Source organism: Gymnoscopelus braueri (genome assembly GCF_963280865.1).
Source record: "Gymnoscopelus braueri genome assembly, chromosome: 6".
In the NCBI taxonomy this organism is placed as follows: domain Eukaryota; kingdom Metazoa; phylum Chordata; class Actinopteri; order Myctophiformes; family Myctophidae; genus Gymnoscopelus; species Gymnoscopelus braueri.
This window is the reverse complement of record NC_137607.1, coordinates 57850189-57865159: the sequence shown is the minus strand read 5'-3', so window position 1 is coordinate 57865159 and position 14971 is coordinate 57850189. Positions and strand designations below refer to the sequence as shown.

Below are 14971 nucleotides of genomic sequence, written 5' to 3'. Positions count from 1 at the left end.
CGGGAGGACGTAGGGCCTTCGCCCTAGTCCACCCGTCCAACACTCCCTGCTGACAGGTGCCGCCCCCAGCCCGTAGGAGTACATGCAATGACCAGTATCACTCTCCTCCCTGCCCGGCTTCCCTCCCCCGGCCCGAACACAATCAATTGTGTTCGCATAGACGCTCGACAAAGCCGTATTCACTACGGTGGATTCGTACGCACAACCTCCTTCGTGGTGGGCATGGACTTTACGTCATTGTCTTTCTTATTGTCTCCGCGAGGGCAAAGACATAGGCAAGACTATGTTTTGCACCCTGTCAGTCCGTCCGTGTGTGTCCGTGTGTGTGTCTGTGTGTGTATCCATCTGTCCCTGGATCCCAATTCGAGAACCAATGTCCTATGCACCGCAGCAAAAGTGCGCTCTACTAGCTCACAACACATCGCAAGCGTTTTATAATTTTTTGTGCCTATAATGTCATGCCCAAAATTGGGACAAAGGTTGAAAGTGGTTCATGTCTTCCGCAATTGTTCTCAAACATTGTCATATCAAAGACCTCCTCAGGACATAAAGTGGCCATCTTGTAATCGGAAGGTTGTTGTTCAAGTGTCCTTGAGCAAGGCCCTGACCCCTTAACTGCACCTGATGAGCAGTTTGGTGCCTCACATGGTTTCCTCTGCTGTCAGTGTATGAACGTGTGTGTGTGGTGTGTGTGTGGTGTGTGGTGTGTGGTGTGTGGTGTGTGTGTGTGTGTGTGTGTGTGTGTGTGTGTGTGTGTGTGTGTGTGTGTGTGTGTGCACGCGCGTGTCTGTGTGCGTGTGTGCGTGTGTGTGTGTGAGAGAGAGAATGAATCTAGAGATCATCGCCCACCTTTCCTGAAAGTGTCATGTCATCCCGTAAAATACACAGACAGACAGACAGACAGACAGACATGTGGTTACCTTTTCCTCCTGTGCCTTGTCCACCAGGTTTATTGTAGAGGTACATGTCACCATCGGGCAGGCCACAGTTTAAATGGAAGTAGTGCTGAAATGACAAAAGAAAACATAATAAATAAATACATAAACATCAACCACAACTTACAGCTCTGTGTGTGTGTGTGTGTGTGTGTGTGTGTGTGTGTGTGTGTGTGTGCGTGTGCCAAATACAATAACATTGTGTCCAATCTGTATGGTAGAGTATGTTAATACAATTTGACTTATACAATTGGGGTGATTGTATTTGGTTTCCTTGCTTTTCTATTGAGACATTTAGATCCTGTGTCTAGGTTAGACACGACATTTGACACAAATTTTGACCCGAAGGTCAAAATTCAATTTCTCCCCAGAGTAAGCAGGCAGGCAGGCTATTAGATAAGTGCTGAGGAGACCCAGATTCAAATCTGGTGTAAGGAACAGGAACGTTTTAAACTGCAGTTTTAATATGGCCCAGATCTGTTTAAAACCGTCACCTGGTCAAGGAATGGCACAGCATCAAAGCACCAAAGCGTCATGCCACCAATCACAGCATAAGAATGGTCAGGTGTTGATCAATGTGACAGATTTAAATTATGTTTAAATATCACGCCCTTAAATATTCTCATTTCAGATGCCTCTACCCTTGAGTTTATGACATGAAGAAGTGGAATATGGCCAAGAAGAGAAATGTCTCCAATGTGGATAGATATTTTAACATCGCACATCCAATCAAACCAACTTAAAAAGTGTCAGAATAATTCATTCTGAAAAAAAGGAAAAGCAGAGATACAGTAGTAGCGTAAATCACTCACAACCATCAACAACACAAAACACAACACAAAATCCTCAAACATGTATCAAATAATATTTGACTAAATGTCAAATTGAAACAATGGCACCCAACCAAGTATAAATCTTGCTTAACTCATTCACTGCCACGACTTTGACGACTTTTTTTCCAAAGGCCCAGACAGTCAAGGACGATTTTGACGATTTATGTTTTGGGTGTTTCCACTAGATGGCGCTCTTCGCTAACACATGAGTGACCACTTCATCCCCTGTTACACACAGAAGCACCGGCTTCGAATGCTATCAATGCATTGAATGGGCGAAATAGGCGATTTATTAGACCTTTGAATGGGCGAAATAGGCGACCTACTACCTACCCGCGATTTATCAGACCATTCATGGGGCGTAATCAGGAGCTACTGACCTACTTGGAGGCGGAGCAGTCCCCACAACAATATTTACGATTCTGTGCCTATCGGTACATAACTCGAACGGCGCTGAGTAGGCACAGGCGAACGTCACACCGTTCAGGACGGCAACTCGGTCGCCTTAGCTCCCTCGGTGGTCCTTCACGGGGTGACAGTTCGCCTGTGACTGCGCGCCTCCGTCATGGTCCGAAACCAAAACCGAAACCTAAACTGAACTATTTAAGTCATCTCCGTTGGTAGGTCTAAGTAGGTCAGTATGTCTTGATAACACCCAATGAATGGTCTGATAAATCGCGGGTAGGTAAGTAGGTCGCCTATTTCGCCCATTCAAAGGTCTAATAAATCGCCTATTTCGCCCATTCAATGCATTGATAGCATTCGAATCAGGTGACAGAAGCATGAGATCACATGATCCCAAGACTTACTTCTCCATCTACCTCCTGTTTCACGTCTTTGGGAAATCGCCTGTATATATCCTGTGTATTTTGTATGTATTTTTTTGTTTCACGACCAAGCAATCTGATTGGTTGAAATAGCTATCTAGCCGTGCTTCAAACCAGCATGATAGCACAGGCCTAATCACATTAATAAATCACTCCGCACTGCAGTCCGCACCTGATTAGACCATATATGGCACAGCTGTGCTGTGACGTCACGCTGTCCCACGGTAGGAAAACAAACAGACGAAAACAAACAGCACGGCGAAAATAGCCGATCTACAAGTTCACAACGCGTAGCCAGGTATCGCACGGCGAAAATAGCCGATCTACAAGTTCACATCGCGACGCGTTGTCAGCTTGTAGATCAGTTATTTTGGCCACGTGACACGGTCGTACGACGGAGCATATAGCCTACTGCAGTGCCATCTATTAGAGAGTTACGCCAACTCCGTTCACTTCTTTGGGCCAGGTCTTCTACATAGCCGCCTATTGGCGAATAGTGACAAATCCCTAAACCGGAAGTTCATGGAATGCATTGAAGTCGACGGCTCCTTGTCACTATTTCCAGTTACATGAACCACGTGACCGACGCTGTTTCTGACCCCTCATTGGCGCAACTCTCTAATAGAAGGCTCTGGCCTACTGGAATTCATTCCACTGCGCAAGCATTGATAGCTCAGCTGTGTTGATGAGACGGTGCCTCAAAGCGCTGCTACAGGGACTATTTAACTCATTCAGTGCCACTGACATAAGCCCCGAGTGCCACTGGACGTCTAAGACGTTTTTTTTTTGGAAAAGAATGTTCAGAACCCAAGATATCATGATTTGAAAATATTCTGCTCCATTCACTCTTTGTTTAACTTCTTACTGAAAAAGGCTGTATCTCGGCTCCTAAGCACTTTTCTTTTACAATGAATTTTGGCTCTGGCACTCAGAGCCAAACTTCCATAAATAAGCCGGGCACTGAATGAGTTAATGTCTCAGTCAAAAACTCTTCTCTTTACAGGGAAACAGATAATAGCGAAACATTTTTATTATGAATTGCCCCACGATATGAATACATTTGGATGTGTTTTGTTGGTAACTGTTGTATAATCGCAATATTACACTCGAGGGTGTGCTTTACCTACATTATTGGCACTTCACTGATGCTCGCGGAACTCGACTTCGCCTCGTTCCTGACCCCATCACTGGCGTGCCAATAATGACGGTAAAGCACACCCTCTCGTGTAATATTACTTAAATAAACCCTCCGTGATTACCAACCATCAGGGGATTGATCATACTGGAGATAAATATTCTGTGACTACTTGAAAAGGTGAGAACATTGAAAAATCGCTGGCAGTGGATGATTTATTTATTTATTTATTCTGGCAGAGTTAACACATTCACAGGTATTATGCATCCGCTTCATCCACTGGTGCCATCGTTTTTTACCTTGTTTTGACGATCTTTGGAGAGCCGCAGAAGCCACGACGTGCACGCGGATGTTAACAAAAAGTGTCTGGGGGGTGGGGGAGGGTCTCGTCTATGCACCGGAGGAAAAACATTTTTACCGCGATCGGCCATTTTGTTGCTATCGCCCGTTGAAAATGGCTCGTTTTCGTTAGAGCGCCCTCTTGTGGAATTTAAAAAATAATTAAATTCTAATAATTAAAAATTAATTGACGTAGATCTACGTCAATGGTGGTCAACAGTTGGATCTGAAAGGACGTAGATCTACGTCCTGGGCAGGCAATGTGTTAGAGGGGAATTTTGCTTTTTTATACATTTTCTCTATTGTTAGATTGTCCTTGTGTGATTTAAAAGATGAGTGTAAAGATGTATTCATTTAGTGCTTTCTATTGTTTCCACATTATTTTTTCTTTTTTTTCTTTCCTTTTTCGGGGGTTTAACTAGAGTACTGTACCTTAAAGGTTTGTGCTGCTATGTTATTGTCAGTATACTAGAGTACTGTACCTTAAAATGGTGTGCTGCTATGTTATTGTCAGTATACTAGAGTACTGTACCTTAAAATGGTGTGCTATGTTGCTGTCGGTGTACTTGGGCAGGTGGAGGAAGATGAGCAGGTTCTGTTTGAGGTAGTGGGCCACTGCAGGCAGCCAGGTCAGGTAGTACTGTGGAAGACTGAACTGCATCACCTCAGTGGCTGGAGAGCCTGCAGGCTGGATGAACTGTTAACACAACACAATTGATAAAGTTAGTGTACGTGATAATTTATGATAAAAAAAGATTATAATATATTAACCGACAATATGCCTAAACCAATATTTGAACTAATAACTGACTTAAAACCGAATAATAGAGAAGCATTTTTTCCCCTTGTACATAAATCAACAAATCAACAAGAAAACATTCTAATTGGGTGGGGGATAAGGGGAAACAAAATAAAAGAGGGAAAAATATATATGTTTGATCTTGACCTGGATGTTGTAACTTTCCTCTTCTACCCTCTCCTGCGCAAGTGCTGCATGTTTTACCATAGAGCTAATAGAGCCTGCCTGCTTGCTCAGGTGATAAATTGAATCTTGACCATCAGGAAAAAAAATATGTCAGATCTTGTGTCTAGGTGAGACATGACCTTTGACAAGATCTAAATGTCTCAATAGAAGAGCAGGGAGACAAAATACAACCACCCCAATTGTACAAGTTATATTGCATTTTAAATACTTGCCACTTTCACTACCTACTTTTCTGAAATAAAATATATATTGGGGGAAAAAAAGATAACATTCTAATAGATTAAGTCGACTAAATTGCTTAGTGTGATTAACCACTTCATTATACTTATACGTTGTACAATGGTGCCGTACTCAAATAGTGAAAATAGCCGACCTACAAGCTTACAACGCATGGCGACGTAGAAGCTTGTAGAAGTTTATTATTCATTGTCGAGGCAAATGTTTGGAATAATTGAGCTATTGATTTAACGCATCTGTGCGTCATTTAAAGATTTCTCTGGGCTATTTAAAAAAAATAGCAGATATACAAGCTCGTAGCATGGCACCGAGTGCCGCGCTACGAGCTTGTAGATCTGCTATTTTTTGGAAGAATCGTGGAAAATCGTGGGTCTTTGAATATATATATGTTTTTAAAGCGATCATATTTTTTTTTTCTTAAACAATATTTATTGGCATTTTCAATTATATAACATAACAACAACAATATGGCTCTTGTATTAAATGTCTATAAACTCAAATCTTTGCTTCTGGGCATTCGACAAATGTCTTCCAAATCCTAACAGTTTTTTGAAGAAATGGTTATGCTAAAAGGATAACACAAAAAGCCCCAGGGGGCTTGTTTCCATTGTGGTCCATTCATCAGTAATACAATGGAACAAAAATGTGCCCTTACACATCGCGACGCATTGTGAGCTTGTAGATCTGCTATTACATTTTTTTTTGTACTTTTACTTTTGGTACATTTTGATGCCAACACTTTTGTACTTTTATTCAAGTAAGTTTTGAATTCTGGACTTTTACTTGTAACAGAGTATTTTTATATTGCAGTATTGGTACTTTTACTTCAGTAAAGAATTTGAGTACTTTTTCCACCACTGTGGACCCCACAGTAGCAAAAGTAAAAGTACTAAAATGTTTGAAAATAGCCGATCTACAAGCTTGCGATGCATTGTGAGCTTGTAGATTTATGTAGATGTATAAAATAGGGCTGAAGTGGTTAATGCATGTTTCATAATATCATAATTCATATCTGAAAAAAGTACTTGAGTAAATGTACTTAGTTACTTTACACCACTGCGGGTCCATTTGGTTAAATTTGTGCATGGTTAAATTAACCCATTTTGTAATTGTACCTTTCAAGACGGGAACCCCTTTTGGGGTTCGTGTTGCTATGTACAGTATATAGCAACATATATTTGTTGTAATTCTTTAATAAATATTTGAAGTTTTTCAGAAACCCTAGGTCAGGATTTAAAAGGCGTTTTTAGAATCGGCCTCAGATCTAAATGGGTTAACAGGGTATTAGAGTGCCAGTCTCAGGTCCCAGATATAGAAATTGTACGTTTCTAATGTAACTGGGATGCTTTAAAATGGAAAATGATTGAGAAATCACTGGCATAGACGGGCTGCTAGGATGATTTGCCATATTAAGGTGATCAACAGGAACCAGCTGCCCTGATTGGCCAAACCAACCCGTCGACTTCACGGCTTGGCCAGGCTTCGTGTGGTGTTTGTGCCACTCTAGCAATATAAGTGGCAGTGTGGACACAATGGAAGTCATTCTCTACAGAGCTTGACTTTTGCTACATTGTTTTCTTGACATGCTACGCTGGACGGTCAACCCCAAAGGAGGACCTAAAAGAGCCCGCCATGCTGCGGTGGCAGTGAGGCACAAGGTGTATTCCTTTGGAGGCTACGACCACGTGAACGAAAGGGAACAGATCGACGTGCACGTCTTCAACACACTGTCCTTAACCTGGAACAAGTTGCCCCCGGTGACGACCGGAAGAGGAGACGACCCCCTCGAGGTTCCCTCCATGTGCCTGGGCCACACAGCTGTGCTGATAGAATATGTCATCTACATCTGGGGAGGAATAGTCAATTTCACAATAACGGAGGACCGCAACAGGCTTACGATCACGGGGGACAACTGCAACGTGCTCCACGTGTTTGACGTCGACACGCACAGATGGTTCATGCCCACGGTCTCAGGGACCCTTCCGGAGGCGAGGTACAAACACTCGGCCTGTGTCTTGCACAAGGTCATGTATATCTATGGAGGCTTCAATAAGCAGACTAGATACACCAATGACATCCACAAATTAGACACCGCCACAATGGTCTGGACTTTAATTGATGCCACTCCCATGCCGGCTTCATTTTGTCACTCTGCCACCTTCATTGGGACAAAGATGTTTGTGTTTGGCGGCCATGGGGACCAGGACCAGCACTACTACAACACGATCAGAGTGTTTGACACGGAAACCAACGACTGGTGGCTGAACGTGCACGCTCCGGTCTTTCTTCCAGAGGGACGTGAGGATCATTCAGCCTTTGCCTACAATGGAGAGCTGTACATATTTGGTGGCCATAGCTGGAACCAGACCTTCGACGATATGTGGAAATTTAATCCAGAGACCTTCTCCTGGAGGAAGATTGAGCCCAAGGGGGGGAGCCCGTGTTGGAGGTTTGGGATGTGCTGTTGCATGGTGGGAGACTGCATCATCATTTTTGGAGGATACAAATACATACCCAATGTAGGGTTAATCTTAGATTTAAGTCCTAGTCTGCAGACGTTATGTAAGCTAAAAGTTATTTTGTATGGTCTGGAGCCGTCGGGACTCCCACACAACATCAGGTGGGAACTGGCAGCCATGAATAACGGCAGCAACAAGAGGAGAAAAAGCCCAGAAACATGACTGGCACATCCTACGTGACACCACGACGACAGTGGCGCCTCAACGCAGACTCAAATCCTGCCACCTCTACAACAGGGTGGCACAAGGGATGACGCCACCCTATCCCTGAGGACCGGTCTATTAACGCATGGCTGGCAGGAGTGGGAGACGGTTGGGCCCCATTGCTACAGCTGGGACCCAGCGATGTCAAAGGTGAAGACCTGCCACGCCGGCAATGGACCCTGCTGGACTTCCCACACACTGGGGTCGCCCGCATCAAATCATCCATTAAGAAGTGGGGCTTGGCAAACAGTGCAGCATGCGAGTGCAGCGAGCCTGAGCAGACTGCCAAACATATAATGACCGGCCTCTTCGACGTAGGTCTAGAGACGAGGGCATCTGTTGATACACGAAAGGAAGAAGAGCCAGTTGAGTAAAGCCTTTGGGTAAAGGAACGGGCAGTTATAGGAGAGGACTTCAGGGAAAAGAAAAAAAGAATATGTTTGTAAACAACTGTGAGTGGGAGATGAAAATGAGTGTTTTTTTATGCTGCTCAGTCATGTTTTTTTGTTATTTATGTTGAAGATTTATTTCAGAGAACCGAGGGACAGGAAAAGCAGGGCAAGGGGTGTAGGGATGACATGCAGTAAAACACCTCTGGTTGGATTCAAACCGGGCTCAGCTGCGGGAAGGATATTGCCTTATTTTATGGTACTGGGGTGATGCCCGTTGGGAACAATGCCCGTTTGCAATGGAAGCCTCTCAGGTTATGCAACAGCCAACGTACCCATTTCACCTGTTGTAGCTGTTTGTACTCAGTGCAGTACCCAGTATCATATTACTCTGAGGCCAGCTTATGATGACGACATATTGATGACATTAGGGACACAGACAGACAGACCTCTATATGCAGTATATGGGCATAATACACATACATTTCTGGTTTTGGACAATCGCTGGTCCGACCTACTTCCGACTCGGCAAACGTGCAGGTATAGATATGACTGCTTTGCCATATTTCAGGCAATATCAGGTGACAGTACATAGTTTATGACACTTTATCAGAATCTGGGGCCAGGGCCCACCAGCAGTGCAAATGGATCCTTACGGGTAAGTAAGTCTGTTGGAACTTTTTTGTTTTGTTTCATATATATATTTGGGACCCTTATCTACACCGCAAAGGTCTCCATGTTAATTTAACTTAGTTACAGACCTGTGAGGGTCCATTCGGATCCCCTTGCTGGTCCCCAGACCATGGGATCAGAAGGGTCCATTTGGTTCCATTTGTACACTCTCAGAGTTATACTGTAGACCCCATAAGGGTCTATTTGGAACCCCTGGTGGTCCCCAGACCCTATGTTGAGAATCAGTATAGTTGCATGTAATACAAATGCCAAAGTACCATGTTCTTTCCTGGCACACCATTATTTCCAAATGACGTTACTAGTAAACTTTTAAGTATGCATTGTTTATGGGTATTTCGTTAACATCTAGTTTCCAAGTACGTTTACACATACTTAAAGGACCACTTCACCCATTTTCAAGCTGTCTTGATATACATAATAATTGGTCTTCAATAATGTTTATTATAAGATGACACCATTTAAGGGCTCTATTAGCTTGGAATCCCCATCGATGATGTCACTGGTAGGCAGGTTTCTGAATTGTCTACAACCCCCTAGTGAGTAGACAGAAATGTTGCCTAGAATATTTACAATTTTGGGAAATCGCAAGTGTGGTTGCATCGACGCCAGTCGCGGGTTGCGGCCGCCGGGACACGAGGAATCCGCTGGGAGGAATACCGTCGGAGGCCGTGCGACATGTGATTCAAATTCGGAGCTGATCGTATCCTGCGTTCGTGATACATGGCGTTTTGATTTTAAGAAATAGGTCCATCCTACTAAATAAATAGTCCCCTCCCACAAATTGTACAGACCAATTACATTGTCACATCAATCCTTGTATTTCATTTGAGAGGATTGATCCCCCCAAAATTATGTTTTTTGTATCAAACGGTTTCATTTTGTGCATTTGTGGCGCCCCCTATGGATCAAAGTGGAAACGCTTTTGGCGATTCATTGAGTACACAACCCTTGATATGTGATTACAATTTGGGTTTGATTGGACGTTTCGTTCGTGATGTATCACATGGGTCCAGAGATCATGTGCACCGATTTTTTTTAGATCATGACAAAATCTGTAGGAGGAGCAAAAAGTGTGTTTTGAAGAATATTCTAAATGGCGGAAAATCTATACAGACGCAAATTGGCATGGCCTACATACAGTAGGCCATGCCAATTTGCGTCTGTATAGATTTTCCTATATAGATGGGGAGTTGTGTCATGACCCAAGTAATCCAGGGAAAAAATACATTTTATCTAGAATAAATAAATACATAAATAATAACACACTAATGAGGAGTCATGGGTGCCATGTCATCTGCTGTTGGTCCACCGTGTTTTCAGACCCAACCATAAAAATGAGCTTCAATATTTTTAATATAACAGCCTTTTTAAAAGGCTGCTATCAAAGCAAACCTGGGCTTCCATAACACCTCAGCAGTGCCACAGGCTGATCACCTCCATGCCACGCCACATTGATGAAGTAATGTGTTCAAAAGTAGCCCAGACCAAGTACTGAGTGCATAAATTAACATACTTTTCAGATGGTTATCATTTCTGTATTATACATTTGTTTTGAGTGGTCTTATACATGAGCTCTCAGCTGTATGCCATAATCATCATCAAGATTTAAAAAAAAAGTTTGATATTTCACTTGCACAATGGATCTAGAATATATGAAAGTTTCAATATTTGAATTATATTACAGAAGAAAATGAAGTCAATTATCTTTACTCAGGAAGCTCTCAGAAGGTATTATAATATGTGACTCTCTACCTCCCCCTACAGGCTGGTACTATAATATGTTACTATCTACCTCCCCCTACAGGCTGGTATTATAATATGTTACTCTCTACCTCCCCCTACAGGCTGGTATTATAATATGTTACTCTCTACCTCCCCCTACAGGCTGGTATTATAATATGTTACTCTCTACCTCCCTCTACAGGCTGGTATTATAATATGTTACTCTCTACCTCCCCCTACAGACTGGTATTATACTATGTTACTCTCTACCTCCCCCTACAGGCTGGTAATATAATATGTTACTCTCTACCTCCCCCTACAGGCTGGTATAATAATATGTTACTCTCTACCTCCCCCTACAGGCTGGTATTATAATATGTGACTCTCTACCTCCCCCTACAGGCTGGTATTATAATATATTACTCTCTACCTCCCCCTACAGGCTGGTATTATAATATGTTACTCTCTACCTCCCCCTACAGGCTGTACCTTTCGTCACCTGTCATAGCTGTCAATGTTATTTCGCCCGCACACACACAATCATTTGCAACATAATAGCAAGAATAGCAATACCACGATAACGCAATGGTGACTATGAACCAGCAACAGATTCCACGTACCCAGACCCGTTGGAGGGTTCTTTTCCCAAGCTGAAATCTGCGCTTAAACTGCAAGGCTGCATGGCTGTGTTGTTGAACACAAACACAGCTTAACGTCGGGAAAGTTACACGACTCACTCGCCGTCTCGCCCAGGTGGTGTCAATAATACCAATCGCCGTAATCGTAACAAAATTCAGAATCACAGCGCTGCCTGTTTCGGATTCCGCACGTTAAAGTTTATTCATTCATTTGTTCGTCAATTTATTAACTGCTACTGTAGTCTTACCCTGCGGTACATGAAAGCTCTTACCCTATGGCCACGGATGTTATAATTATGCACGGGACTGAAGTACCCGTATATTCTGTATTGTTCAATAAAAAGCATTTTAATCCGATCGGTGGCCATTTTTATAGTTTTATAGAGTTATAATGTATCAGAGTGCAATACACCTACCAACAAATAGGGTCGCGCAGTTGAAAGTATATGGATAAAATGGCCACCGATCAGATTAAAATGCTTTTTATTGAACAATATGCATAATACGGGTATTTCGGAGAGCCCGTACATAAATGTAACATCCGTGGCCATGGGATAAGCACTTTATATTTGAAATATGAACGTTTCTGTAGATATACGGGCCGTAAATGGAGAAAGTGCAAACACCAGGTCGAGACAGTCGACCGTTGTGTATCCATGGCTATTACTCTCTCTAACATTTCCCGTGTTTTTAGTTTATTGAAATAATGTCATGCACATTTTTCCAGTGCATAGGCTACTGCAGGCCTTGTTGACTAGATTTAGAAGAGATTTTGAAGCTCTTGCTGCTGATATGATCGATTATTTTTAAGGGGAAAGCCGTCATTTAACATGCAAGTCAATGGGTGAGAAGCAGAGCTTGCCAGGCCTGGGTGTGACTAACTCGCACCACCAGTCACAGAGTGGAGTGGGTGGGGCTTAGCGAAGGGTCCATTGGCTTCTCTGAACTTTGTTAACTTCATCCATATCTCTGTTCGCCTCTCTCTCACCTCAGTGCACGCCACACTGCACACACATTTTGAACTGTGTACGATAAATTATAACCAAATGACTGATGACCCTCATATCTCTGTCCGTCTCTCCTGTCGACACCTAGGCGCATGCTGCACTAAAATCCTCAGTGTTAATTTATCCATTTTTAACTCGAGATGTAACCAAATGGACCATTTTGCATTATGTGTGATGTCGAACAAATAATTATCCAAGGATAATCGGTGACGTGTTTCGCCTACTAGCTGTCACAAACATAACCTATGGATATATTATACGGTAATTCTGCCTCACAGCGACACTGTTAATTGACAGTAGCCAATAAAATCACAGGAAAAAAACTGTAAATTTGGTCACAAGTCCGTTTGTGTGGTAGGTCGTCCAAATGTTGTCATGCGAGTGTTAAAAGTGTTTAAAAACCAAGCTCTAGTTTGCATAGCTAAAAAAAAGAAAATACAACTGTATTGCTGTGGTTACCTCAACGTCAGCAGGGGTCAGCTTACAGTTCCTGACCAGCATGACAGTGATGATGTCCAGGGTGGTCTCATCCAGACGCTTACGCAACACCTTGACCAGCTCATCTGTGATCTCTGGACCTGCACATTAACACACTCAGTTAACACACTAACACCAGAGGCCGATTCTGCACATGCCTTCTAAACCAGTGGTTCTCAAACTATTTTGTGCCAAGGACCCCCAAATTGAAATGTATTTGACCTCAGACTCCCATCTGAAAATGTTTTGGGCCAGTGACCCCCCCAAAAGAGAAGATTTGTGTTAAAAAGTCAAAATTATTCAAACATTTTTCAAACACTTGATTAAGATTTAGCAGATGTACAAGCTCACAGTGCGGACCAAAGGACAAAGAAGGGCGCAACAGTTTTCCCTGTTCTTTATATATAAATGACATAAGATGTATACAAGGTTTTGGTCTGGTTTTCTTTTCTTTTTTTTACATCTAAACTTGCACTCTGCCAGAAAACAACCTTGTCTAAGACAAGGATTCACAACTTATGTTGTTGTTAAAAGCATTAAAAAAAACTAACCATGTGTATTGATAGCATACAGTAGGTGTAAGAATGTACTGTTAATATCAACTTTTTTTGTAATGTGTTTTTGTAAAAGTTTTTGCCCTTTAAAGTTGTCGAAGATCGTTGTCAACTCTGTCTATTTCTACAAAAACATAATTTAATCAGGCATAAACAGTTTTTAGCTATATTCTAAGGTCCCCTGTCTCACTTCCCGATTTAAAAAGGGCGGGAAGGTTGCGAAAGCTCTGGTAAATGCACTAAATAATATTACTATCTGTGTCCCAACCATAACATGTCAACTCCGTCACTCCTTCTAAATCAAAACTAAATAAAATAAAATAAAATAAAAAACATCTATTAGCATTAACTCATTGACTGCCAGAGTTAAAACCTCGTTCATAGCAGCCCTTGCCAGCGATTTTCGTGTTTTTTTGTTTCGTTATTTTGTTATTTAATTCACATCTAGAAAGTCTACCTTGACACTTGAATCGTTTTGATCGTTCCACCACCAGAGAGCAGCACATACCAAGCTTGATCGCCTCTCGATCACACTCGCCCCCTCCCAGACCCACTCACACAGTGAAACACATGAACCGGAAGTGAAATGTCTCAGATTCTGTTATCGGCGAAAATTACTTTGTGATACACAACGGGGATGACTGTTCGTCACCCAGACCATAGATTATAGGAGGGGAGGTCTCCGATCGCTTTTCATAGCGTGTGAAAAACCGTTTGTTTCCCTATTATGGTCGAAAATGACTGGGGGGAAAAATGTAAAACCGAAAACGGAACCCAAGTCATGGAACCGGATGCAGTGGTGGTTGAAGTAAGTGGAACCCGAAACTTAGCCTGATTCATAACAGAATAGCGTGATCAGAGCATAAAGATCAATAAAGACGTTAGATCGCATTAATGCGATCCTGGCGGCCAAGCGCGCTATTTATTAGATCGCGTTAATGCGATAATGGCGGCCAATGAGTTAATAGAACCTAAGCAACTTTGAAAAATAAATTGTCAACTCACTACGACTGCGTTGTGGAATGAAAAAAACATTTGTCAACTCTGTCAGACTCTGTCAGTTGTCCAAAAAAAATTACATCTAAAAAAAAACGTGGGAGGTTGGCTCATTACATGGTTTAATAGTGAACACTATGATCTTTTAAAATACGTTTTCCCAGCATAATTGAAGAATATATTAAAAAAAATAAAGGTTGTGTGCCGATTTTCAAGAATTTGGACATACTGTATAGCTCAAATCTAAAATGACACAGATGCTTTCCGGGTTTTAATGGGTTAACACATTAACACCAGTGGGTGGACAGTAACTGAGTACATTCACTTGAGTACTGTAACTTAACGTACATTTTTGGAGTATTTGTTTTCTTTGCAAGCTGACGGACTTTCACTCCGCTAAACTTTAAATAGAAATATGGTATTTGTGACTCCACTACATTTCTAGGAAATTTAAGTTGGGACCCAAACTTTAATTAACCAC

General features: G+C 42.3%; 1 protein-coding gene across 13 annotated transcripts in view; it reads right to left on the bottom strand.

Annotated features, from left to right (window-relative positions):
- szt2 (SZT2 subunit of KICSTOR complex) overlaps window positions 1-14971 on the bottom strand; it is a 232658-nt gene that overhangs the window by 96321 nt on the left and 121366 nt on the right. For all 13 annotated transcript variants that reach the window (XM_080430954.1, XM_080430966.1, XM_080430959.1 and 10 more), the window contains exons 48-50: window positions 12923-13041; window positions 4602-4766; window positions 921-1005 (exon numbers count right to left, since the gene is read on the bottom strand). In XM_080430954.1, the coding sequence (XP_080287080.1) occupies window positions 921-1005; window positions 4602-4766; window positions 12923-13041 (369 nt within the window). The remainder of the gene's footprint in view (window positions 1-920; window positions 1006-4601; window positions 4767-12922; window positions 13042-14971) is intronic.